Here is a 27288-nt window from a genome sequence, read left to right as displayed (position 1 = left end):
CCTCATCATGAAGGCAGCAAAGCAAACAGGGCTGCTGCCAAGCACAGTCATGAGGGGATGCTGTACAAAACAGGGAACCCAAAATGTGTTGTAGCCATCTTAAAGGTGCCGTATTCTCAATCACAAACAAGACCTAAACCTAACTGAGGCCTAAAGGGAGAATCAGCCCAGGTGTGAAGTTGGCTCCATTTCCTCCCCCGAATTTGGCCACTGCAAGTGGCATGTGGGCAAGCCAAACCTTCCCTGCAAGCAGCCAAGGTTCAGTCACTCGCTTGATGTGCTCAAGGCCCGTCCACATCACTCATTTGCTGGCAAATTGCTCCCAAATATCTGCCTACCTTGACTAATGCTGTCCTGCTTATCAGAAACGGGCTGTTTTCTAGCCTGGCACTAAGCCTAGCCTCTCCACACAGTCATGCACAGGCTCACTCCTGCCTCCTGTCGCATTTAACCTTCCCCATGCTGGAGAAATTTTGCAGCCCTCTACTGTCTGAATAGAGACTTGCAGGTAAAGAAATTTTATCAGCAATCCCTGTGGGTCTGCGTTCAGCATTTTTTCAGTCTGGCCATTTGTCATTAGCCCTTCTCCATTACCTGGCACCCAGCGGTAGCTTTTCATAACTGCCCCGGTTGCAGGCCTTTCCTCAAGTACGTTTCTAAGAGGTGTATCAAGCGTTTCCTTTCACGAACACGTTTCCAGTCTCTGTTGTATGCTCTTATTGACAAATTCCCTAATTGCCCTGTTTCTATGTGGCACATAAAAGCCATCTCAGAAGGTATCCTCAATTTACTATGTTGTCTTGTAGAGGCTAGAGAGAAAGCAGAGAGAAGCCTTTCGCCCTCATAGCTCTATAGAGAAGATCATCATGTTAACTCTGCATAGTTGGGGATAGGGCCAACTCTCTGAGATTAAGCATGCCCCACGCTTTCCCATGCCTCAAAGCATGAGGAAAAACAGATCCATTCCGTATGTGAAAGGGTATTTGAAAAAACCATTCAAGACTGTGAGCCATTTCTGCAGGATCTTTCCTATAATACCTAATATTAGTGTCTCATTCACAGAGGGAAGGATAATGCCCTTCAACACCACAGTTTATAGGGTTGGGAGAAAATTTAGCTCAACTTTGAGCCCAGCTCTTGACTCATAAAGAACCGTATTTGTTTCACATCTGATTAATCTGCCTTTTTTTTTCCTTCTAGACTGTTTTGCTGAGCCCACGTTAAGGTTTTCTGCTATTATTTTATTATGAATATTATGTGAGGGATAAGTATGTATATTGTGTTACATGTCTATAACATAAGGCAATCTCTGCCCTGAGGTACTGGCGTTCTAATATACAGAAACAGCTACTGTAGAATGTGAAGAATCTGATTTTTTTTAGATAAAAATAAATGGGGTTAATAAGGCATCTTGCTCAATTTTTGAAAAACTTAAATTGCCAAATTTATTTTGACAGAGTTTTAAAAATGAAATTGATAAAATTATGCTACGTGACAACATTTATGCTCAGAATCAATATGTATAATAGTATGTTTCAGGATGAGTTCATAAGGCTGCAACTACTTTGTAGCAGATACTACAGTACCGCATGGCTGCTACACTGATTTCTCTCCTAAAGAACAGCATTGACAAGAAAATGGATGCTGTTTGTGATATTAAAAGAGCATATTGTGTACAGATATTTGTAAACAAAGTATGCTATTAAATTATTACTTAGTATTTGCTCAATTATTAAATACCTCTCAATTAGCATTTACTATTGGAACTTCAGTGGTGAAATGCTGTACTGGATAGGAGCAATGTGCAGTTATGGTTCCCTCATAGTTGTCTGTAAGCTCTTTTCAGAGAATTAGCTCACTGCAGCTCTCCCCACCAGCTACTGATTCCCTGAATATCTGTGAATTCATTGTCTACCACACAACCTTTCATTGCCCAGAGCCCTTTCTAGGCACTAATAACACCTTCCCAAAGCATTATTAGGATGTTCCAGACCTGCTTGAGGTATCTTGAGCCTTTCCAAAAAGTCATGTTTTAAAGTTCACTCTTAGCATGTTTTCTGGCATTGTAATCAGAAAGAGGCATTTAGCATAGTGGCTTGCTGATGAGAATGTCCCCACAGTGCTCATAGTGGAGTGACAGCATGTCACAGCACCATTTCTACTTTGAAGACTACTCCTGTGCCCACTTTTATGGACAGCAGATTGCTTTCTGACAGGGTGTAACGGGAGCCGCTGCCTCAGGCAGAAGCAAGATGCAACCAAATCTGCACTCGGGGAGACTCTCCAGAGCCTCCACATGGGCAGCTACTGACCCCCACGTAGTAGGGCAAGGTCCTGCTGAGAAAACTGCATTGAATTTGAACTCGTTTGGCCTGCATGTGGGGTGATAAAGGACTTCCTTGGTTATTTCTAAAATGTGCTGCAGTATATGATCGGTATACATATCCCCAGGAAGTAAGAGGCTATTTAAGCTGACGGTAAGTGGGTAAAAAAGGTGCTGTACCATCTTCCGCTCTAACTTTGAGTCTCATTAGGTTTTGTTCTCCTCTGCCTAGATAATGGATTGGTGATGGGGCAGTTGTCTTTGATATATTTTTATATATATATAAAGGAAATTCTCTCCTATTTAATTTTCAACAATGCTGTCAATATGTTCTTAAAGTTTCTTCTGTTGGTGTAGTCTGCAATGGTTTTCTGTGCTGTCTCTACCTTCTGTTCTTATCTGTTCCACGTTTTCTATACATGCTCTTTTGGCTCTTTGTAACCTGCAAACCTTAGTAATTTCTGTAGCTTTATGTATTATGGGCAATGGATTTAAATTAATACCTAGCCCACACAAACCTCATTCTACTGATGATTAATCAGCACTTGGCTTTCAGTTAGATTTCTAGTTTTCAAATGTAGGGATCAAAACAGATATTCAGGCTTGTTGAGGGCTATTTGTAATGGCTTGAGGCTGTTCTTTGAGACTGTACTGGGATGGAGCCAACGGGCAAACACAAGATTTTGTTAGCAAAATTAGAAGCTTTTAATTTTCCTCTAACAGGTTAGGAATTTAGTACAACCTGATCACATCATCATGAATCACTAGTGCAATATCTAAGATATGGTTGTTATTATTGTAGGATCTGTACAGCTACTGAACAAACAAACCCAGGCTTTTTTATACTGAATGGAGACAGTGAAATGGAAAGTTTGGAAAAGACATTAATAATACTGTCAGTGGGTGACTATTCCAATTGTGAATCCCAGACCCAGTATTTTAGGGTGGTAGGGGAAGTTTAGGTTGTATATTAGGAAATACTTGTTCACCGAAAGGATAGTCAGGCATTGGAACAGGCTGCCCAGGGAAGTAGTTGAGTCCCCGTCCCTGGAGGTATTTAAAAGACGGGTAGACGTGGTGCTCGACGACATGGTTTAGTGGTGGGCTTGGCAGTGATTGGTTAACGGTTGGACTCGATGGTCTTAAGAGTCTTTTCCAATCTTAACGATTCTATGATTCTATGATTATAGGTCTCAAATTCTATCCGTAGAAGTACATCTCTCAGAAGTGTATATTCAGTCTCTGCTCCTATTAATGCTTGTGCAGAGGGACTGAAAACCGAGTTTGCTATCTCACAGGTGAGAGCTCTGACAACTAAGCTGTAGGCATGCCGCTCTGTTCCTTCTCTTGCTGATCAAGCTTTGCAGAGTGGATTCCATTAGAAGGAATTCCAGCACAAGGTGAACAAGGGAGTTTCCTCCCCTTCAGCATAACTTGTGGCATGGTGGTTACAACAAAGATGAGTACAAGGTAATACTCAGTACCTCCTAAGGGAGAGTTGGAAGAGAACCTGGGTAGAGCTCTATTAGTTGTCCTAAATGAAAAAAAAAAAAAAAAAAAAGGGAGAAATGACTTGTTATACTAATTGCAAGTGTCTGGTGTTTGGATCTTATTGAGAATCCTGGAATACAATGCTTAAGTAACAGTTATTGTAGTTTTAAATTACATCTGCCCCAGAGCTAGCTTGTTTCAGCCAGCTTGGGGCACAGAGAGAGGCTTACATCTCTCTCCACCTTGTCGTATGGATATGCCATTTATCCGTAGCATCTGGAATTTAGTATTTCAAGGGAGACTAGATTCTCGCAGTTGGGATAGGAAGCGTTGCCCTGAAAATTTAAAGACTGACAAATAAATTATGAAATCACAGTTGTTAATTGGAAATTGCAGAAATCTGGAGGAATTAATCTTGTATTTCTTTTATGGAAGGCTGGGAGAGGTTAGCATGTCAGTACTTCGTGCTTCTGTCAGAAAGAAAAGCAGGAGGAACAAAACTATAACTAAAAAAAGGTCCCAACACGCCGATTTGTCAGATATGTGATTGCAGGTCAAAGATAGTTGTTAGCACATCCCAAAGCTTTGGGAAACACTGGGTTATGAGGCCCTGCTGGAACCAGCTTTTGGAACATTGGAATCTGTTAAACTCCGCAGGCTTACTTGCGCCATTTGCTACGCTGGCGTACCTCGCATGCTGGCAAACCAGAAAAAGATGACTGGAGAGGTGGCTTTTTTTTTTTTAGCTTACAGTTTCTTTCTCTTTCCAGTTAGTTGCTTTTCTTTATTTACTTCTCTCTTCTGACCTCTTGGAATATGAGCTATACTAATTTGGACTTAGAATCCGTGCATCATATTCAGAGGCAATATGGAAGTTACACATTACTAAGTAGTTTGCCTAAGTAAGTAACTAAGTCTCAGTGCATATGTCTAAGTGAGTCTCAAGGGGGTCTAAATTGGTATGATGTGCACAGCGAGGGGTCTGGAAGAAGAGGTAATCTACCCCAATTTAGACTTCCTCCAGGCTTAATTGGCATTCTTCAATTTACTTAGACTCCCTTCGGTTGTTGGCCCAGCATCTTCTCATAAGTCAATTTCTATTTCACACTCTAGAAATAAAACACAGTAGAAGCACAGGATTTTGAATGTAATCAGACTTATTATCTGGTTTGATCATTATTTTGTAGAGATTTGATTGCTATTTATGATCTGTAATAGAGGTCATTATTTTATTACATGCTTTCTGAGTATGATTAAGTCACTTAAATGAAGGCTTTCTTTCAGTTTAAGTTAGTAAGAATAATGTATTTCTGATTTCTTGTAAATAAATCTGAATTTCCACAAATCTGCATGCGTTGTACTGTGAAAGCTTTTTTGTTAGAATATACAGATACAAGTAGATTAATAAAGTATAGAACTTTGTGCAAGCTAAAAATGTTATTTTTATAGAGAAATTATTTTTGGTTTTAAATTTTATGCATATTATCTCCAATGCTGTGATCCCATTATTCATATGACAGGCTTCGAGGGTGAAAGATGTAGTTCCTTATTGGATATGTAGCCCTTAACAGGAAAAGGAAAGCAGTATTACTCAACAAAGTTGAATGTTTTAAAAATAAATTTAACGTTGTTAACATTTACTTTGTTAAAAGTTATTCAGTGAGTGAGATGTGTGGTTTTTCAACTGCATTGCAGATTTCTGAATTAGATTTTATTCACAAGTGCAGTTCCCTCAGATATTTTTCCTCAGGTTTCTTAAGTGCCTGTAATGGACTCTAGCAAGCCTTTAATGCTTCTGAGGAAAACTGAGCTAGGCCAGTATTACTCAGTCTTGAGTGAGCCTGTAAAAATGCCTAGTAGAGATATTTGCCACTCATCTTTTTAAATGGAGGACCTGAAAGGAAAAGAACAAGGAGTAAGTGGTGAATGAGTTGGGCAGCTCCTCCAAGGAGGCAAGAGATGCGTATGTCTCGAGAGGTCACATAAAGCTGAAATGCCATATACAGAGCATTGCTGAAACTAAAGCCAAGCAAGAGATGAGAGAGTATAGTCCTGAACAGAGAGACTGGACCTGAGAAAGGATGACATTGATTAGCGATACGTGTTGTGCTGGATAGCTTGGCCTCTTCATGCTCTGCTGACACTTGGTGTGACCAGCCTGTCTGAGCCCAGAAGTTCATCCTACATCTGTGCTATGGCTGCTCAAAAGCAGTTTAGCAACAGAAGTATACAAGCGATGAGACTCTTGGCCAAAGTATTTCATGGCCGACCCTCTATAAGACACTCAAACCCTTCCAACCCTCGTGTGGACTGGGGACTCCAAAACACAGTGTACAGAAATAGCTTTCTCACCCAGACCCCTGAACTTGTCCCAGTACATGAAAGAAAGGCTCCTTTGTCCATCAAGTCATCACTGAATTTTTTCTACACTAGTACATAACTTCTCCTCTGTACTTATTTACATCAAAATTTTGCACCATTTATAGAATTTTTGTTCTCAAATAAAATATTCATTATGGATGCCCATTACATGTGAAGCATGCAGGCCAAACACAGCTGCACTACTGATAATGTAAATGTTCACCTACACAGCAAGCAAAAATTTCATGAGATTAGGGAAGATCGGTTAAGTATGAATCACAGCTAGAAGCAAACAAACAAACAAACAAATCCATAACATCCTGTAGAGCCTTTCAGAGCAGTGGGCCGGTTTGGCAGCAGCAAGCCAAAGTGCACAATGCACCTCAGGAAAGAACCATGAAGTATCCTATGGAGCATGTTCACCACTGACCGGGTCCCATGCAGTGCTCCTGTGTTCCAACTCAGCGCTATGTTAAAGGTGCTTCAGCAACATCCTGGCTTTCAGACAGAGCTCAGTCACATCCCACCTAGTGTTTAGGTATCTTTCAGCTTCCCACTCAACAGCAAAAAAGACTAATTTCTTAGAGGCTGCAGCTAGCATATGACTTTGTGAGCAATAGCAGTGGCATGAAGGCTCACCAAACATTACCAGAAGGAGTGAGAAGCAGAATAAGGAGAACAATCATACTACCTTTTTTGTGCTGAAAGCAGTTTTGGCAAGCTCTGTTTCTGACTGGTCTAGCCTCATGAACATTTTTTTTATGCTGATGAAAAAATATGCATCGCTTTCCCATGGCAGAAATAAAAAATGTCCTGCTTGGTTATGAACTCTAGGAGTGGAGACAGAGGCAGCAGGAGACCACAAACAAGAAAGTGTTTTCCATCTGTCACCTGAATACTGTAGGGTAATGCTGTTAATATTTAAACTAGAGAGTTCACGTAACTTTCCTGTGGTACTGCGTACCTCAGGAACCTCATCTTTAGTAGAAAACGTGCTTTCTCTAAATTGTTTCTCAATGGTATGGTGTGGTAATGGACTGGTAACAATCAGGACTCACCGGTTTTCTGAATGGCTGCTATTTGTGTCTGTGACTGAAGACTTCCTGGGAAAGGAATATGTAGGAATTCAGCTATATTACTGTGGTATGTAAATAGCCACTGTGTGGTTTGTTAGGGAAACCAAGGCAGGAGGTGGCTGTATTTTTGCTATCCTAGGTTCAAAATGTTGTCATCTTGCTCTAGAAAAAACAAAAAAACTTGTTTGGGGAATCTTGTGATTCTACTGTTTGCTTTATTTTGTTTTTTTCTGACGGAAAGTGGTTGAGCTTGGAAGTGTTTGGGTACCCTCTTCCCCTTTTCCCAGCTTTCCTTTGACTGAAGATGGACCCATCATTTCTGTGCAGCTGCCATAACTGGCTCTATATTTATACTTCAAGTGAGCTTAGCAGACTCCTTTGTCTTAGAACACCATCCTCGTATAAAGACTCAGTAACTCAACTAACTAATTGCATAAATAATCTTTTTCAACAGAAAATGCCTTCTCATTTTTCCGTGGAAGCTGTTCATATCTGTCTTTTCTGTGTAACATAACTTTCTCTCAACATGGTTTCTGGTCTCAGATTTTGACATCAATCCTAGTTATGCAGCAAAATAGGTGGCTGACCCAAAGAGACATTTTTCCTGGACCTGCCTCAGAAAACAGCATGCAAGTTGAAATTTCATTTTTAAATTTAACTTCTCCCTCTTGGAACAAATTCACTAAAGTCAAAGTCTCACTTTTTATAGCCTCAGTAACTGTTTCTGGATTTTCAAAGTCAATTCAGCTCTAAGCTGAAGTAATTATGGCACATGCTATAAACCACAAGCACTGTAAACTCAGCATGGACTGCTATATCACCATCTTGAAAGTATATCAATCTCCTTTTACTCTAATTTGTTATACACACTGTTTCTTTGGTTGCTTTTTCTTACTCTCACATTCATCTATTAAAAGAAATGAGAATGGGACCTGTTCCCAGTTCATGAAAAGGTAGGCCGCTTTTGGAACCATGAAACTTAGAATTAAAATGGCTTTAGAATAAAAATGAATAGATTGTACGTTTTTCTCCACGTTGTCCCTTCTGTTGCAAAGCAGTACACTATTAATTTAAGGCTATTATTAAATGAGACTGTGTCTACTGCTATCAGTGAGGATCCATTGGCTGCACTAATTATTGAAGCCGTACTTACTAAATTCAAGTTATTCCTGAATGCATAGAACCTATACAGTACGGATAGCTTTTTTCGTACGTGGCATCTCTAAGAAGTAGGCAAGGAAACTTTGGATGTTTTCTCTTTAAGGATTGGCAGCTAATGAAAGAACAAACCACTCGCAGTGCCTCACACCTGAACGTTTCCTTGATGTTTGTAAGATTTACAGAGACGTTCTTTTTCATTCTTTTTTTCTCATTTTTGCAAATGTCTGCTCATCCCAGTTTTGCCCAGGCCTGAATATGAAATGCCAGACTACCACAAGAAAGCCTAGCCATCCCAATATTTTTCTAGCTCAACCAGCAACTGAATGTCTCATGAGACAGCTTCCAGATTTCCAGCTCAAACTTGTAGAACCAAGATGTTTACATAATTTATATAAGGTGGGGCTATATATACGTGGGATGGTTACCTATAATAATAGCCAAATTTTCAAAGTTGCTCAGTACATGCAGCATTTGGGCCTTCAGACCCTTACAGAATGGTGATAAAATACTTGGTTCCAAATAACTGGGAGAAGGGGGAAATGACTTTTTATTACCTTTTTACTTGGCTCAAACAACTCTTTATTGTAGACCATAACTGTCACTGCATATCGTAATTATTACAACTTTATTTAGCATCTCTAGGTGGTAGCCATTCAAGGCTCCAAAACAGCTAGCAATAGTTAGCTTCAGGGAGCACTCAAGTATTCACATCAGAGTGTTTGAGTAACTCTAATATGACATCTGTAGGTGTGACACAGGAATAAAAACCTGACCCTCACCTTCATAAGGACTGGCAGAATTCTGGTTCCACTAGTATATAAACTGAGCCACTGACTGAGAAAATGACAGAGACCTTCATGGGTGCTACCAAAAGTTCCTCTGCTGTTAACCATTTATGGCTTATCATATGTCCTTTTATTTTCTGTTTCAGGCTGTTCTGAACATGAGGAACAGCTTTGTAAAGCTCAGTAGCTTCAAAGAAAAAGAATAGCAACACTAAAGATCTCCACACTGAAATATCTTTGATGACAGGGAAAAAAAGATGATATTGCCAGGGCCACTGTCCGTAAGGAGATAGGTGCAATAAGCATGCTCTTTGAACTTTGATCTTGAATGAAAGGTCATTAAAAAACTCTGACTGTGGGTAGCACACTCCAGGAGCAGCAACATGTATTCCAATCTTAAAATACTGCAAGATGGAACAAGCTTAAGGGCTGCCACATATGATAGGGTGCTTCAGGAAGCTTTAAAAGATACAGGTCTTTGAAACCTAAAAGAAAACAATCAGTGAGCTTACAAAGGACACATTTTTTTAAGAAAAATCATATACCATTGTTTTCTAAAATACTTGCTGACCACAAACCAATGTGATTTCTTGTTACTAATAGATGAAGTTACCTGTAAGAACCTATTGCTTCCCATACCAAAATGTAGCAGAGTGCAAGAGGCAGTTCTGAGCCTGATTTCCCCACCACAGCACCAGTATATTTTAAAAGAGGCAAAGTGCACTTTATGAGGAAATGAGAGAGGGCCCAAAATGCCTTTTAATTTATTTTTATAATAAATATCATTAAACAGAATTTTGAAGCCATATATTTTTATTTTGTATGTAATGCTTATAATGTAAAAAGGAGCCATTTCATTAAAAGGTTGAAATAAGCAGTTGCTAACAATGAAGTCACTATTTTATTGAAACCTGATAAACTTTCCTGGATAATTTGGGATTTTTTTAACAACATTTTTCAAGGCTGAAAAGAAAAAAAGGGAACTTTGACTTTGGCAGAAATGAAAAATTATTTCTGTGGCAGCTTCATTTGGACATGGAAAACCTGTTTCAAACCATTCATGGCTCCACCTCTCACAAACTATTTATTATATACTATAAATTACATATAACATGTAACATAAAAATTAAATAGAATTGTTCTGGAACCATAGATACAGATTGAGAGTTAATTAAATGAATGTATGGGGAAAAATCCATGTGAGATACAGGACTAGGGGTTCCCTGCTGTAGCTATTTAATGAAGTCTCATCCATCTGATGGCTCCTGGACCCACTCTTCAACACTTCCACAAAAATGTCACATTCTTTATGGGGGAAAAGTGTGGAATGTGCCTTACCCACATCAAGTACACCATTTTACAATTCCAATCCAATTAATTAAGCCTCTATTCTTCATGCATGAGTGGCCGTCTCTCAGTTACACACCCAAGGCAAAGCTCCAAGGGGGCCAGCCAGCCAGCCAAAAAAAGAAGGTACATTCCCAGCTCTCATTTACTTAAATACATATTTTTGGTAGACACAAAATGTTTACAATGACTTCAAATAAAAGTGTGTATATTTCTGCAGGGCCAGAGCATCAATAACTTGTGTCTCAGGAAAATGAGCTTTTATTATTTTTATTTTTAATGCAGAGTCATAATTAAAGCGGGGAGGAGAGGACAGCCTCCTCTGTGAATGAGAAAATTAGACTCAGTGTAGTGAGATGGGAGGGTAGAAGGAGACTTCTGATGCGTGATTAAACGAGGAGGCAGTATGGTGAGGGCAGATGAGACACAGCACAGTGGGAGTATGGAAAGCATGGTGAAAGAAATAAACAGAAGACAAGATGTTGAAGTACCATAACCTGACTGCACTCCTGAAGAGTTAAAAATTAACTGATCATCTGTCAGGAAACCACACAAGAGGGGGGAGATCCGATTCCAGTCCCACCTCCCTGGGTACGTTGCTTTTATCTGATTAAGGGAGAAGAGTAACTATTTTCTTCTTACTGTGCAGCATTGCACTGTTATTTTTAGCACTCGGTTTCTAGGTACGTTTCCTACAGATCATCTATGATTTCAGTGTTAGAAACAACCATGCTATTTTTCTGTAATTATATAGAGTCTCTTCATTTATGCACTTGTTGATTGTTTTACTTACAGCGATCAAAACCTTAATCAAATTCACTCTATTGTCTGGACACCTGAGATCCAGCTCAGGTAAGCATGTGCTCAGGTTCTCTCTTGTACTGCAACCTCACCCCAGAATAAAAGTGCACATTACAAATAGCAACATGTATAAAAATCTATGCCTGCCACCTCAGCGTAACCCGTGTGTCAATATGAGGTCACAGACAGGGACGACCTCTTCCAAAATTAGCCATAGTAGTAGAAAACGTTGCAGCTTCCTCTTGTTAGTGCCCGCCAAATGGTATTACTCTCTATGGGAAGAATCGTGTTCGTGCTGCCCAAGGGCAGTGGCTGTCATTGTGAATAGTTTTAGTAAAAAAACCCATCGTAGCCATTCTTGGCTTGTCAGAGGGATTTGGGGTGGGGGTTGGAACTGGCAGGCCTTGCTGGTACTGTAGCATCGGCTCTCCCCTCCTTTCCCCAGTGATGGTTTCTGTGCCAGTATGTACAAAATGCCAGTGCAAGTATGTCCTTGACAGGTGCTATTAGGCTAGAAGATTGTTCCACCTGTTGCAATTACACCTCGGAACTTTTTTACACTTTTCTGCAGAGGTGAGATTTCCCAAATGAAATTATGTTGTCCAACTGGATTGCAAATTTGAGGCATTTCACCCATTTACATATCCCTTCAATCTGTCATCATTGATGCTAGAAGGGAAAAAATCTGAAACAGAAAGGGAAAGCTGACAAGTCCTAAAATTAAAAAGTTATTGATTAAGCCATTTGACTTGTTCTTTCATTCCAGTATTGTACTCTAGGAAACAAATGTTTAATTTATTTTGGATAAAGGGATTCAATTTGTGATAATGCTATGAAAATATAATATCCTTACAAACTCAGATTTCTCATAGGAAAATGTTAATGAGTCTTTTCTATTGCACTAAAAATACTGTGTAACAGAGCTGGTTGAATATTGCCCAAACAATGTTTCTGAACATTTGTCAGAATTGTTGCTGGGTTCGAGAAAGTTCATATCCCGTTGTACTCACTCTTTGCCAACATTTCCGTGAACAGTTTTTGTTTAGGTAGAGGTTGGTTTGTTCCCGAAGATGTATCAGTTCATTCAAAAAGAGAGAACAGATACAGTATCAGGTGATTAAATGACCAACCACAATCATCATTGCTAATAACAGATGTTTTACTTTGCAAGCAGCCTATAAGATCAAAATTGTTCATTAAAAATGTAAACATACTTGATATTATGCAAACTCTAGTTTAGGTATTATTCATCTGCAGAAAAGGGATCAATGCCTGATTGTCAAATGCAATTATCAAACATATTTCCAGAATTCAGACTTGGTCCACAAATATTCATTAAAGGGAAAAAAATTCAAAGCGTTATCACAATTCCTTCACTGCAATTGATTAAACAGTATGTATTGTTTAATAGCATAAAATATTTTTTTTCCTTACTCCAAAGTGTTTTCTTTTCAAAATACAAGGAAATATAAAGAACTCTTTATTTTTGTTTTGATTCATTGGCAACATTACAGTCCTAATCAGAGTACTCAATCAGAACTGGGCCTTCTTTGCACATAGTGCTAGTAAAAGACACTCGTTGTCACAAAGTAAATAACCTAAAGTTATTTCAACAAAATAAATGCCTTTGAAATTGTGAGAACATAGTTCATCAGCTCTTCCCTAAATTATATAGTACAGTTCACCAGCAAGCACTGCATTCTCTCTAAATACTAAAATTTGACATACTGTAATTTCATAATTTTGGGGCTGGAGGAATTGCTGTTTTTTTGAATTCTCATCACGTTCTTCAAACAGATTTTTAGTTTGTTTTTTAAAGAAAGTCATTAGTACTGGGGAAATAGCCTCTAAAATGTGATATGAATGTTGCCAATGAAGTAAGTTATACCTGAGTTTGTAAAGAGCCTGAAACAATAGCATTGAAAGGTGGGATTTGCAAAATTTGTTGTAACATATAAGATTAGTTCAGATACCCCATGATAATAATCTGAAAAATTTAAATGGCAGCTTTTGTAACTATTTTAGTACCCCTAAAACTGATAAGAAAGGAAAGGGTCAGTAAAATATCAGTGGTCTCACACAAGGTGGTTTTAATAATAAATCACTGATTTCAATAGGCAGTTGGCTCACCCAGAGTTCTAGGATTTAGCCACGGAGCTCCTCTCCACGTACACTAGGTATGTTACTTCACTCCCTCTGGCCCATGTTAAGACTCCCCTAGTGAAGGAAGTTTTGGTGTTCATCTGACAGAATAGCCCTGAGCTGTCCCAGAATGAAGGTAGGCAAGACCAGGAGAAAGCAATCAGTACGCGTAATCTCATTCTGCTCTGAAGCGCCCTAGCAGCGTCTTCTGGGAAAGAGAGCTGCTGAATCACATATGGCACAGCTCGAGCGAGCTCACAGTTCGTGATTGACTTTGGACTGGTCATTGCTCTCAGCCCAGATTTTTGTTTCTCTCCCATTCTGCTCTAGAACGTGAAAGGAAAAAAATATTTTCCATTACTTAGCAACTTCATTCTCAAGAGATCTGGACAAACCCAACTGTAGGACTGAATGAAAATTATGTATTGAAATAGTGATTTGGGGTGAAGTTCCAGCTAGGGGCTGATATAAACTTTATGATAGTTGCCCATGCACTCAACAGAAATTCTAAATATAAACCACCTTGAACTCTGGGACAGTTCAACTTTGTTTTTCTATGTCTTTCCAGTGAACCCAACACCAGTTTTAAGTTTCTCTTGACTTTTAGATTTGGTTATAAACATTTTCACTATTCTCCTCGTGCATTATTTCATTTACTGTGAACTTAGTAATTAATTGTTGGGGGTTTTAGTAACTGTGTTGGGGATTTCTTGTAAAGCTTTTTGTGTTTGTTTTTAAAGCCCATAAATCTTACTGTATTTCATAAAACAACGGATTACTCAGACTAAGATATTTAGTAATAGGTTGAACTGTGTTGGTGTTTTGGTTTGTTTGGTTTGTTTTATTTCTTAAAGAACTGTCATAAAGGCTGTAGGTATTTAGTGATATTAATTAAGAGGCATAGTACTTTGTAGATTAAACCAGTAGTTTCCTTTACCTACAATCATCCAAAACATACTCCTTTCCCATTCCTTTCTCACTGATAGGCTCCTAATAGTGTCAGGATTGATGTCATCATTTATCCACTCCAGAAGGATATATTCCCTGGAAACTAATTAGTTGGGGGGAAGAGTGGGGAGGGAAAGCCTAATCTATTTTAGTGATTTTGGTTTTGTTTTTTTTTTAAGAAAATAGTATTTTTTCGTGAAACGGTGGTTCCTAATATAGTATATTTCTTTATACTAGTAGTTTTCTCATTGTTGACTTGTCCTCCATTCGTTCTCCCTCCCCCCCTGCAGCAAAATAAGAAAAACAGATTACTGTAAATTTTGGCATAGAAAGGTATTTGCATCATTTTCTTAGAAGTCACGTGCTTTGGATTTCCTCTTGTTTATGATATATTGAAATGTCTTCCAGATGTTTTTAATTATACAAAGTTTTCAGGAAAGCAAAGTAATCCATAATAAAATTTCCTCTACTTTTTTTAAAATAGCCAATAAATTAGCGTACTATAGCTTATCAAACTGCCACATAATTCTACATTTGACCTCGGTGCAGCAAGGTCTGGCATTTCCTTAGACAGCTAGTTTGGTCAGAGGCAAAGCAGGCTTCCCCAGGCATACTTTCAGTTCCTCTTCCAAGGGAGAGCGTTCCCTTCCTGGGGCCAAGCCAGCAGTGCGAACGCTCATTGGTGCGAGCGGCTCTGACTTCCTACACAAACATAACCACCTCTGCTGCACCGCCTCAGAAGAAGCAGCTTTGTGACATGGGGTATGCCAGTTTGGATTCAGGACAGAGAGAAAGAGAAAATATCTTAGCTGCTGGTATGTGATGCTGATGCTGTGCTGCATGAGGAGATTTTCATTTATAAATTTTGGGCAGGTGCCCGGATTGCTGTGGTAAAATCTGGAAGAAAACACAATAAAAATAAGAAGATCAGCTCAATTTTCAGGGACATATATATGGGTGGGGGGAAGGCTTTAGTCATAAAAGACATTTTTGAATGGTCAAAGAACTAGACAAGGGACAACAGCTATGAATCCTTAAAAATCTTCCCTGAATCTACCCCCTGTATTCATTCAGCTAACTATTTGTTCATCCTAATGACACACCTGATGAGGGTGTTTATTCTAAGCCTGGATTTATATCCGGAGTTAAGGTAGGCAGGGTAATAGGTAATAGAAACCAACTTTGCCATTTCTGTGATTTTCCAAGCTGTGTGTGTATGCGTGTGTGTGGTGGGTTTTTTCCCCAGAAATTTGCTACTAGAAAAAGTCAAAATATGAAAGAAAGGCATAGCTTAGCAAACATCTTGGTGAAAGAGTTATTAGGCATTGAGTGAGACTTGCTGTTGGTTCATGGGTTTAGTGGCCTGCATGGATCTTTAGATTTGTCCTCCCAAAAGATCTTTCTCTGGGAAACAGGGACTTCAGCCCATGTCCTGAAAGACAGGAATACAAAAAAGTAAGCATGTGCATTTGGTACTAGCCATGTATGGGGATTTTGTGGCACTCTGAGGTGAATTTGAGCCATTAGGTCAAACTGTATGATGCTAGGAATGTTAAAAGAGCGAAAGCATACAGGATCCTAATGGACTAGTTCCTCCTGCTTGTCATAATCAGTTCTCTTCCAGAGGTGGGAAGGGAAGGAATCACACCAAAAAAGAGCTTTGTATGATATTTTGGGGTTTTTTTTCCAGAGTATCTAAACACAGCAGGACTTGTAATAAAAGCAAATTACTGTTAATGTAGCTATCCCAAATTCTCAGGTGATATAAATGTTGTCTGAAGGCTGAAAGTGAGCTCTGTGGGCTTGCACCACTTGAGACTCTTGCCTTTTCTCACTAATTTGCCTTGAGTACTATTTCATCAGCTAGATTTGCAAAGAACAGTTAACAACCATACAAACCTCCAAGCCTTTTTTGCATTAAGAGGGTAAAAGCAAAGATCTCACCTTGCTATTGAATCTACTTGTATTTATTGCAAAAGCAGGACAGCACAGAATTTGGACCTGATTTTAGCAGAGAGGAGACAGAATGCTAAGAAACAGATGTAAGACAAATGTCCCTTTTATGCGTCTTAAAAAACAGTAATGAGGGTAGTCTTGCCATCAAAATAGAAAATAATAATCAGTGATAAACAAGCTGAATTTTTTAAAAGGCTTGTGGAAGTAAATTACGTGTGATTTAGAGCTGATCTGGGAGAGGATGGTGGCAGGACGTGAGAAGGAAGGAGGAAACTGCTGTCCTCATTACAGCGGCCAGCATGGCTGAGAACTTTGACCAAATTTTGAAAGGGACATAAAATACTAATGCTGCCATCCTCTCAAAACTTCACCACAGGTTTTGAGATGCCAGAATCCATTGGTCCCCGTTCTTAGAGTACTTTAAGAACTATAGATTCAGTTATTTCTTGACGAGAGTTGTGCAGCACCACCGATGTTGGCTGGTCATGCATTCCTCCGCTGCCTGCGCTCCATCAGTGCTCTTGTCCATACTCAGGCATAGCTGCATAACTGAGACCAAGGGAAGTTTAGGTTTGATTTAGGCTGAGATGAAGGGTGTCATCTCATCTGCTGCAGTAGGTTTCTATGTATTTGTCTATATCTTGTTTTTTAATGTTAAGGCGGGAAAACCTCTTGCCCTTCTGATGCAGTGGTGATGAGGACCCTTACAGACAGCAGTGAAGCGGGATGAACTACCTCTTTGGAAAACAATGAATTATTAAATTTTTGACTGCAGTTGTTTATTCTTTGCTGAACACTAGTAGTACCTGTAGTGCTACAGAGGCAGCTGAGTTACTGGGGAGTCACTATAAAGCTGAGTCTCTTTACTCCCAAGTATTTCCCATGCGGAGAGTGAGGGGATTACAGAGCTAAGGAGCATTTTCATGGGAGACAGAGCAGCCTCAGTGGTCAAAGTCTGATCACTGCTCTTGCTGTTGCCAGCAGTGGTGAGCTGAGGAGAGAATGGAGCTAGGAAAAAAAAAAAAAACAAAGCAGAGGATACGCACGTTTCAACCAACCTTATAAAATTCTGTACCGACCAACCTTCTGTTAAATTAACCTGCTGTTACCTAATCCTATGTTACGATGAAAAGCTGCAAGCTGGTGCAGTAGCGCCCGGTCCTTGTGTGTTTGAACCAGCAGAGAGTAGCAGTGCTGATTTAAAACAGTTGTGAGATTTTGCTTAGATTCCTTTTTATTCCACTACTTTTCTCTTGCCTTAGAGTTGGGCTTGATCCCGCTCCCGCAGACGTGCCCAGCACCCAGGCTGTCACTGGCTGGAGGCTGCAGGCACAGGCAGAGCTGCCCTGCTCAGGGGGAAGTGGTGGGCAATGCTCTGCCAAGTGACAGTGGGTCCTTTTCAGTCTGTGAAGTGTCAGCAGAGTTTTTCTTAAGCAGCGGTTGTCCTCGACACAATTTCATGGGCAGAGACAGGCAGTTGTGCTCCATCTACAAGTGTACAAACTCATCCTTCCACAGACCGCTGCGCTGGTGGCCTGAGACCTCGGTCCTACGCGGAGGAAACTGGTGTTTCACAGAAACCTGAGGAACTTCTGAGAGAAAAGGTGAGCTACAGGTAACAAAGAAGGTGTAACTGTCTCTGGTAAAAGGATTTAAAGCGCTTCCCGATATTTTCGTTGAACTAAAACTCTACGAGACATGCTGTATATGTCAGGGAAAGAGACCAGGGGAGGATTACACAGCTCTCAAAATGGCGGCAGTTACTGACCTTCAGCACTTGCAAGGGGCTTACTGAGAGTGGTTAGGGGAGCAGAAGCGGTGCTGGTATCCCAGTCTCTGGAGGTGTAACACTGGGTCTAAAACACATGAGAACTGGCTTTTATTTTCACATTTCATTTGCTCTTCGCAGCTGCAAAAGGCTCGAGAGCAAAGGAGAAATGGGACCAAGGTCTTTGGGCAGCTGTGTTTGTGGGAGTGTAGTTAGATGTCTGCTCTTCAGCCTACCTGTGGGAATAGGTCTGGGGAGGAACTTGTGGGATATTTGCTGGCTGGCTCGTCCATCAGGGAATATTTATTTGTTCATTAATTTATTTTATGAAGATTGTGCAGGCTACACAGTGCAGTTCCTCACTGATCAGTCTTTGTTCAGAGTTTACAAACCATGACTTGATGGGAAGTGCAACACTCTAGTCCACCTCCTGCTCTTGGAGCTAGTGGTGTACAGCAGGTTACTAGGGGAGAGACTGTAAAAGCAAGCCACAATACTGTGCCTTCATAGAGATTGTTATTCTACTTTTTTTTATTTAAAATTTTTTAAAGCATATAAACAGGACTTTGATATCCCCATTGCACTGGACTAGAAAGGCAATTGCGTTAAGGAGACTATCCACTCAAAATTAAAAAATAGAATGCTGGTATAGCTTTCCATTACATTAAATTTCTGTTAAATAAAAAGGAAGCAAGGAAGAAACAAGAGGTGGAAGCAGGGTCAGGTCACCCAGGAGGACTTCAGGGACACTGTCTGAGTGTGCAGGGATGGAGTGAGGAAAGCCAAAGCCCTTAGGGATCTGGACATGGCAAAGGGTGACAAGATAGGCTCTTGCAGGTACATCAGCAGCACAAGGAAGGCCAGGGAAAATGTGGGCCCACTGCTGATGGGGGCAGTGAAGAATACAGAGCCAGACTCTTCTCAGAAGCACCTAGTCAAAGGACAGGTGGCAATAGGTACAAACTGAAACACAGGAAATTCCACTTAAACGTAAGAAAAAACAGTTTTAATTGTAAGGGTGATCGAACACTGGAACAGATTGCCCAGAAAGGTTGGGGAGTCTCTGTCCTTGGAGATATTCAGAACTGGACTGGACATGGCCCTGAGCAACCTGTTCTTGCTGACCCTACTTTGAGCGAGAGTTTTGACTGGGCAGTCTGCAGAGGTGCCTTCCAGCCTCAACAATTCTGTGATTCTGTGAAATTCTATAATTTGCAATTTAAATCAATAGCTGTGCTAACAATCTGGACTAAATTAATCTCTCTGTAAATCAATTGAATATTCATTATCAAAACTCTGTCAACTTAATTTAACCTAAACCTGAGTGTTCTATGAAAGCTTTTATTGAATCAGAGACCAGCAGAAATGGGTGCAGCTTTTGATTCCAATGAAATCAACCTGTGTTTTTTTTAACAAATAAATAGTCTTTTCTGGAAGTGAAACTGGCTGGAAGCAAAAGTGAAACTTGCTTTATTGCTTTTCGTTGTTCAAACTGAGAGAAACAGCAAAAGTAAATGGAGGTCATAGGTAGTGTTAAGTAAACTGAATTAAAAATATGAATTTGTTTACGATAGCAATGCCACTTTTAGTAATACAGTGAAGAAATTAGAGTGTTTACTGATACCCTTATTACATTGACAGAGCCCTTTTGATCTTTTGTTTAAGCTTTCTGTAGCTCTTTCTCTTTTCATCAAATTTCTCTGACCCAACTCAAGTGCTTCATGGTTGTAAATACCTGTAAGATAATATAAGCAAGTTGCTATAATTTGTATGTGACTGTAAGAGGTAGACTAGTGTAAATCACGCTAAGAAAGTGAGTAATTTACTCTGGAATGAGTGCAGCCCACTGCTGTCATTGGCTCCAGGAGGAGGGATGCCCATTTGTGCCTGTGTGTGCCGAGACAGGTGAAGGCTGAGTTAAAGCAGATCAGGCCTGCTTTATTTTACACCCTCCTGTTAGCTGTTTTGCTGATAATTCTGCCTGATCCTAAAGTCCATTTCTGTTCTCAGGATGCTGACTTGCACACGTTTCTTTTGCCACTTATACCCATGAATAGCCACCATGTTACTTGCCTTCCTGCGTGCCGTCTGCAGCTACAGCGCTGACCGTAAGCTACATATGGTTGACTATGACTCCTGGGAACCAGTATACCTGTTTTGCTACCCCTTGATCTGGTTGGGCTCACTTTAAGTAGCACATTATGCAATGTGGATTAAATGAATGTACCAGGCATCTCCCTAGCTGGATATGGATAACTGACAGCATTTTTTTCATCACTCCTAAACTAAAATAGAAGAGGTCTGTGACCTCCCCCTTCATTCCTTAAACAGTGTACAGGAGTCTGTGGCTATTTCATTGCTTCTGTTGCAGGCTTCCTCCATGCTGGTTATGTGTGACCTATAGATATTCCCTCTTATACATGCTACATGGACTCCCTCCTCCTTCCCTTGGCAGTGATGCTGACACTTGGCAGGAACAAGGTCCTTTTCTTGCCCCTTTATTATGAGTGAACTTCCAGTACATAAACAGATTCTTCTTTAACTAATTTAATATGCACAGTTTTATCTTATTTCTTTTGTTTTTATTCCAGCTCCATCTTGAAATGGCTCGTTGTAAAAGATTGATTTAAATTTTTGAAGTTCCTTTTTAATGCAAACTCTGATTCAGCCTCTAGTGGTGTAAGATACTGTAACCCAATAATACTAAGTCTTCTTTTCTTAATCCTTAAATGTTTCCCTTCCTCCTTCCCTTGTGGAATAGGTGAGAAAAGCAATTGCCTCCACTACTTAATGCAGCACAACTCAAAAACTCACTCCATCCCTGTAATTTTGAGTCCCAGCCCAGCTGGTGGTTCCTAGATTTCAGACTCTGAATATGAGTTCAGCACTTTCAAATGAATCACTCTGAACAGTACTTCTGTCAAAGAGTCTTTTTTTTTTTTTTTTGGCTGGAAGGTTTTCCTGATTTTTCAGATACAGACCCTGGAAAAAGAACATTCTCATAAATGTACCAAATGCAAAGAAAAATATTAAAATTTTCTGGTTTTTTCCTGTTTCTTTAAAGTGCTGCTTCTCTTTCTGTTGTCTTTTAGTGCAACAAAGATGTGTGGGATATGCTACCTTTGCATATAACGGGCCTTGTTCTTACTTATTTGTGAACTGATTTCATCAAGATTAAAACGGACACTTTAGTGTTTTTGCAAAGTCCTGTCTCTTGAGGAGCGCTTTTTACCTTACATCATGAGGAGTTAGTGGGGTAAAGATTGTCCTTTTTATCTGCTGGCTGTGGACAGTTCTCTTCAAAAACAAGTCCATGGATATGTCCCAGCTCTCACCAGGAAGTTTGGGTTTTAATAATCTGGCTGCATATGAAAACATATTATCTACTCTAAAAACAGAAACAATGAAAATGTATAATGAACTGGGATAGATTTTCAGTTTTGATCATTAGCACACAGCCCTGGTCTTCATTCTTAGTTTCTTATTGATGCTAAGTGGATTGACTAAGAAGGGTGTAAAGGAAATCACATAGTTTTCTTTTGTAACTTTTTCCCCAAGGATGTTCATTGAGTGCCATGCTGCTTCCTTCCACAGAGGCAGACAGAGTCTCTAAGGTGCTGGTTTCTTTGTTGAACTCTGAATGGAAGACGTGCTTTTCTGGTTAGTCTGGGTGAGGTTTCTTGCAATTTAATGCGGATGGTTAAACACAAAACTACTAAGGGAGGTTTCTGAAAAAAATCTTGCCTATATTTATAATGATTACAAATAAATAATGTCAAAATAAATATGGGAAGTATCATCATCTACTAATATTTTATTCATAGTAGTAGTCACATCTTAAAAAGAAACAAATGCAGACAACAATTTTGCAGTCAGTTCAGGGTATCTCCTTACTTGCATTGAGTTGGCTGAAAATGAGTATAATTTCAATGAAAATTCTTAACTTTAAACAGTTCATTTTGAAGCACATACAATAGCTTCTCTTTTTGAAAAACAGTGTACACTTTGAAATAAATTGGAGATATTAAAAACATGCTTGGAAAGAGTTCACTCTTTTAAGAGAACCATTTTTTATAACCCTTTGGATAATGTTTTCAGTAAAGTACTTAAATGAGCCACTGATTGACAGATATCTCATGTTAAATGTGAGGATTTTGTTTAGTTTTTTTGCAAAGCTGAATCTCCTGTGAAGAAAAAGGGTCTGACAAAGAAACAGTGAAAATGAAACCCAACAGGAACAAAAAAAGAACAATTTGAAAAACCATCAACCATCTTTATTCACAAACGGTGAGTTCCTGAGCCAGAGCTGTTTGATACTCCTCATTTCTGGAAGAAGGAGCATGGAAAAGACAGACAGGCCTGTAGTCTACCCTGCCTTTCCAGACACTTCTGCCTCCCTACTCCAGTATGGTGACTGAGCTGCTCAGATGAGAACCCTTAACCTGTATTCCTCAAAAAGTGAACTGGACTATCTTAATTGATTTAAAGAATACTATCACTGTAAGTAGGGTTCATTTTCACTAAAACAGGTGAGGGCATAAACAAGCAGTCTTAGCTAACAGATTTGAGATAATGCCCAGGAATGAGGCAATGACAAGCTGCTGATGATAGTAGCCTTTTCAGCTAGCTGAGCTGTGAGTGGAGGAGGATCTGTGAACACAATGTACTTGGTCCTCAATCATTCGCCTTTCATAGTGGAAGGGCAGAAGATGAGCCACATTAAACCCAAAACCTCATCTAGCCCCATATCCTTGTCCCAGGTGTGGTCAAAAGTTGAAGAATGTAGATAGTCCCCTCTGGAGTACTCTTCCAAACACAAACAGGCTGTCCTGGCCTAGCTGAGATGGAAGAGGGGTTTTTCTACTTGGTAGACCTTCATAAGTATTTTTCTCCAAGAATCCAGTCACTTCCTGAAGTTGTACAAACTTTTGCATCCACAGTGACATCCTTTCTTCAAGGTGTTCCACAGCTTGACCGTACATTGCATTGTTTTGAGTGTGGTATCTGCTCTGAGCTCTCATATTGGCAGAAGCAGTGAATGGATCCCCATTTACCGTTGCCACACCACTTATGATTTAATAGGTCTCTGTCATATCCTCCTTGTGGCATGTCTTCCGTACTGGAGGATCCCAGTACATTTGGTTGTTTCCTGTCCAGCAGTCATCCTGCAGCTTTTATTATCCTTGCCACTCTTCTCCAAGCCTTTTCTATTTCCATTAAATCCATTTTAGAAGTGGGATCAGAACCAGATACAAGGGCTCTGTGGATTTATGCACTGATGCAATCATGCTATTCCTTTCACAGTGATTCCTAACATTTGATTTGCTGTTTTTTTCTGACAACTCTGTTCTTTGAACTGTGGTTTTCATTATCTGTTATACTATCTGTATTACTTGTCCGGCTATTACATTACTTATACTACGCTATCCAGATCTTCTTCTTGATGTAGTAATGAGCTTGAAGTCTATCATTTTATATGTAAAGTCAGAATTGTTGATTCCAATGTGTGTCACTTTACATTTACTTACATTAAATTTCATTGATCATTTTGTCACCCAGCGATTCGTCCATTTCTTCACAGTCAGCTCTTGTCTTTGCTCTTCTTAGTCAGCTTTCCAGCCTCTGGATGAAGCATCTGAATCACCAGCCTTACTTCTGGAGCTCCTTTAAAAGCAGACTTCCTAAAAGCTCCTGCTGGATGATGCTGACTAATGCTGAAAGTGTAAGTTGCAGGCAGCAGGGTGAAAAGAAGGCGTTGGAGGCAGGTTCTTGAAGGTGGAAAGCTGATGTAGTTATGCACTGTGCTGTTTTAATAATTGATAGAAGTAGTTAAAACAGAGCTCTTGAATGACTGTGCAGGGTGCCGAAGAATATTTTTCCCCAGTTGGGCCCCTCGCCATATGTACAGTATTATTACTGTAACTGTATTGTACCATATAAATGAATGATTTATGTAGTGATTTATCCACTTTACCATGACTATGTGACCAATCTCTATTACTAGATCATATTCAAACCTTTACAATGGTAATACATGCAGCTTTGTATTCCGGAGCATTACCTGCTCTTTAAGCAATAAGACCCGATAGGGCGTACATTATTGGCCGCTAGAGCATGCCTCCATGTGTTCATTAAGCACAAGTCTGGAGACTGCAGTCTGGGGCTGCATCTACAGAAGAAGCAGGTTGCAGACTGGCCATACAGTCCCAGAATTGTTTTCCTGGGATGAGAGTGAACATTTGTAAATTTTCCTGGAACCATGGAATCATTTATGTTGGAAAAGACCTTTAAGATCATCAAGTCCAACCGTTACCCTAGAACTGCCAAGTCCACCACTACACCATGCCCCTAAGCACTACATCTGCATGTCTTTTAAATACCTCCAGGGATGGGGACTCAACCACTGGGTAGCCTTTTCCAGTGCCTGACTACCCTTTCAGTGAAGCAGTTTTTCCTAATATCCAACCTAAACCTCCCCTGGCGCATCTTGAGGCCATTTCCTCTGGTCCTATCGCTTGTTACTTGGGAGAAGAGACCAACCCCCACCTCACTACAGCCTCCTTTCAGGTAGTTGTAGAGAGCAATAAGGTCTCCCCTTCAGCCTCCTCTTCTCCAGGCTAAACAACCCCAGTTCCTTCAGCCGCTCCTCATAAGACTTGAGCTCTAGACTCTTCACCAGCTTCATTGCCCTTCTCTGGACACGCTCCAGCACCTCAGTGTCCTTCTTGTAGTGAGGGGCCCAAAACTGAACACAGTACTCGAGGTGCGGCCTCACCAGTGCTGAGTACAGAGGGATGAGCACATCCCTAGTCCTGCTGGCCACACTATTGCTGATACAAGCCAGGATGCCGCTGGCCCTCTTGGCCACCTGGGCACACTGCTGGCTCATGTTCAGGCGGCTGTTGACCAACACCCCCAGGCCCTTTCCTGCCAGGCAGCTCTCCAGCCACTCCTCCCCCAGCCTGTAGCGTTGCATGGGGTTGTTGTGACCCAAGTACAGGACCTGGCACTGAGCCTTGTTGAATCTCATACAGTTGGCCCCGGCCCAACGATCCAGCCTGTCCAGGTCCCTCTGCAGAGCCTTCCTACCCTCCAGCAGATCAACACTCCCGCCCAACTTGGTGTCATCTGCAAACTTACTGAGGGTGCACTCAATCCCCTCGTCCAGATCATTGATAAAGGTATTAAAGAGAACTGACCCCAGCCCCGGACAACACCACTGGTGACTGGCCCCCCACTGGATTTAACTCCATTCACCACCACTCTTTGGGCCCGGCCATCCAGCCAGTTTTTTACCCAGCGAAGAGTATGCTCATCCAAGCCATAAACAAACAGTTTCTCCAGGAGAATGCTGTGGGAGATGGTGTCAAAAGCTTTACTAAAGTCCAGGTAGACAACATCCACAGCCTTTCCCTCATCCACTAAGCGGGTCACCTTGTCACAGAAGGAGATCAGGTGAGTCAAGCAGGACCTGCCTTTCATAAACCCATGCTGGCTGGGCCCCATCCCCTGCTTGTCCCATACTTGCCATCTGATGGCACTCAGGATGATCTGCTCCATAACCTTCCCTGGCACCAAGGTCAGGCTGACAGGCCTGTAGTTCCCCAGATCCTCATTCCAACCCTTCTTGTAGATGGGTGTCACATTTGCTAACCTCCAGTCAACTGGGACGTCCCCAGTTAGCCAGGACTGATGATAAAGGATGGAAAGTGGCTTGGTGAGCACCTCCGCCAGCTCCCTCAGTACCCTTGGGTGGCTCTCATCTGGCCCCGTAGACTTGTGTGTGCCTAGGTGGTGCAGCAGGTCGCTAACCATTTCCCCTTGGATCATGGGGGCTTCGTTCTGCTCCCCATCCCTGCCTTCCAGCTCAGGGGGCTGGGTACCCAGAGAACAACTGGTCTGACTATTAAAGACTGAGGCAAAGAAGGCATTAAGTACCTCAGCCTTTTCCTCATCCTTCGTCACTGTTTCCCCCCGCATCCAATAAAGGACAGAGATTCTCCTTAGCCCTCCTTTTGTTGCTAATGTATTTGTAGAAATGTTTTTATTGTCTTTTATGGCAGTAGCCAGTTTAAGTTCTAGCTGGGCTTTGGCCCTTCTAATTTTCTCCCTGCATAACCTCACAACATCCTTGTAGTCCTCCTGAGTTGCCTGCCCCTTCTTCCAAAGGTTGTAAATGTAAATAATTTTATGTGAGACCAAAAAGCAGTTTGTTTTGCTTTTACTCTAGCTGTTCCTAGATAAAGAAAAATAGTGGAGGGTGGGAAGAGACATTCAAATCTCATCCAGATTTTAACTAATGGTTCAGATATTTTTGACTGGTGATGCTGTGGTGGGTTCTTCTGCCATTGTGGCAGGTGCTGCTATGAAATTCTTTATTCTTTTCCTTTTGATTCTGAGTCAGTTGCTTTCCCTCTCAAGTTGGCTTATCTGGCAAGTGAGCCACTTTGATCTTTTGTTTTATGACAGAAGAGCTGTGGGACAATAAGCAATGGATGGAAGTGGTGTTTTTAAATGATCACCAGACTAAAATTAAAGCTGCTGTTGTCTGTGACCTACCTGATGTCCCTGTGCCTTCGGAGGCATAGTGGCATTGGACTATACAGACATGATCTTCCACAGGAAGCTGCATCTTGGGGCTTAGGCTTCATTATGGGATGATTTGAGGAAACTTGCCCTTAGGTGGCAAGAAGTAGGTACCTACACTGTGACTGATAGAAAATCCATTCTGTCGATTTGGCAATTCAACAATGAGTTCACACTGGGGAGGAAGAAGTAGATCCTGAGTGTTTACTACTCCCAGTATATTCTTTTTAATAGAAAGTGAAAGATCAAAACAGTCCAGCTTCCAGTGAAATGAGATAAAAGTAGTAATTCGTCTGACAGACTTCTAAATGTGTTCCTCCAGACTTTTATTTCATCAGTGATTTAGCCCTGACTAACAGTTATTTCCCATGCAGCTTATCCAAGGGCTGGACTTTATTTCCTCATTCAGCCTCTTTTTCTTAAAAGAGATGCATAAATGCATCTGATACATTCTTTTTAACAAACTGGGAAAGATCCAAAATGTCCAGCTGCCAGGAGAAGTCTGCTGGAAGGGCAGTTAGCCACAATGCCACTTGTATAACC

General features: G+C 40.7%; 1 protein-coding gene across 1 annotated transcript in view; it reads left to right on the top strand.

Moving 5' to 3' along the window:
• The first annotated feature begins 15119 nt into the window (after nucleotides 1-15119).
• Nucleotides 15120-27288, top strand: part of LOC148052134 (uncharacterized) — a 79810-nt gene continuing 67641 nt past the window's right edge. The window contains exons 1-2 of the mRNA XM_087730322.1: nucleotides 15120-15250; nucleotides 17910-17995. Of these exons, the coding sequence (XP_087586448.1) occupies nucleotides 15193-15250; nucleotides 17910-17995 (144 nt within the window). The 5' untranslated portion in view covers nucleotides 15120-15192. The remainder of the gene's footprint in view (nucleotides 15251-17909; nucleotides 17996-27288) is intronic.

Source organism: Nipponia nippon, unplaced genomic scaffold (genome assembly GCF_047370975.1).
Source record: "Nipponia nippon isolate SJK-2023a ecotype South Korea unplaced genomic scaffold, ASM4737097v1 scaffold_5, whole genome shotgun sequence".
Classification (NCBI taxonomy): Eukaryota; Metazoa; Chordata; class Aves; order Pelecaniformes; family Threskiornithidae; genus Nipponia; species Nipponia nippon.
The sequence above is the reverse complement of the archived record's forward strand: the minus strand, read 5'-3'. Positions and strand labels throughout refer to the sequence as shown.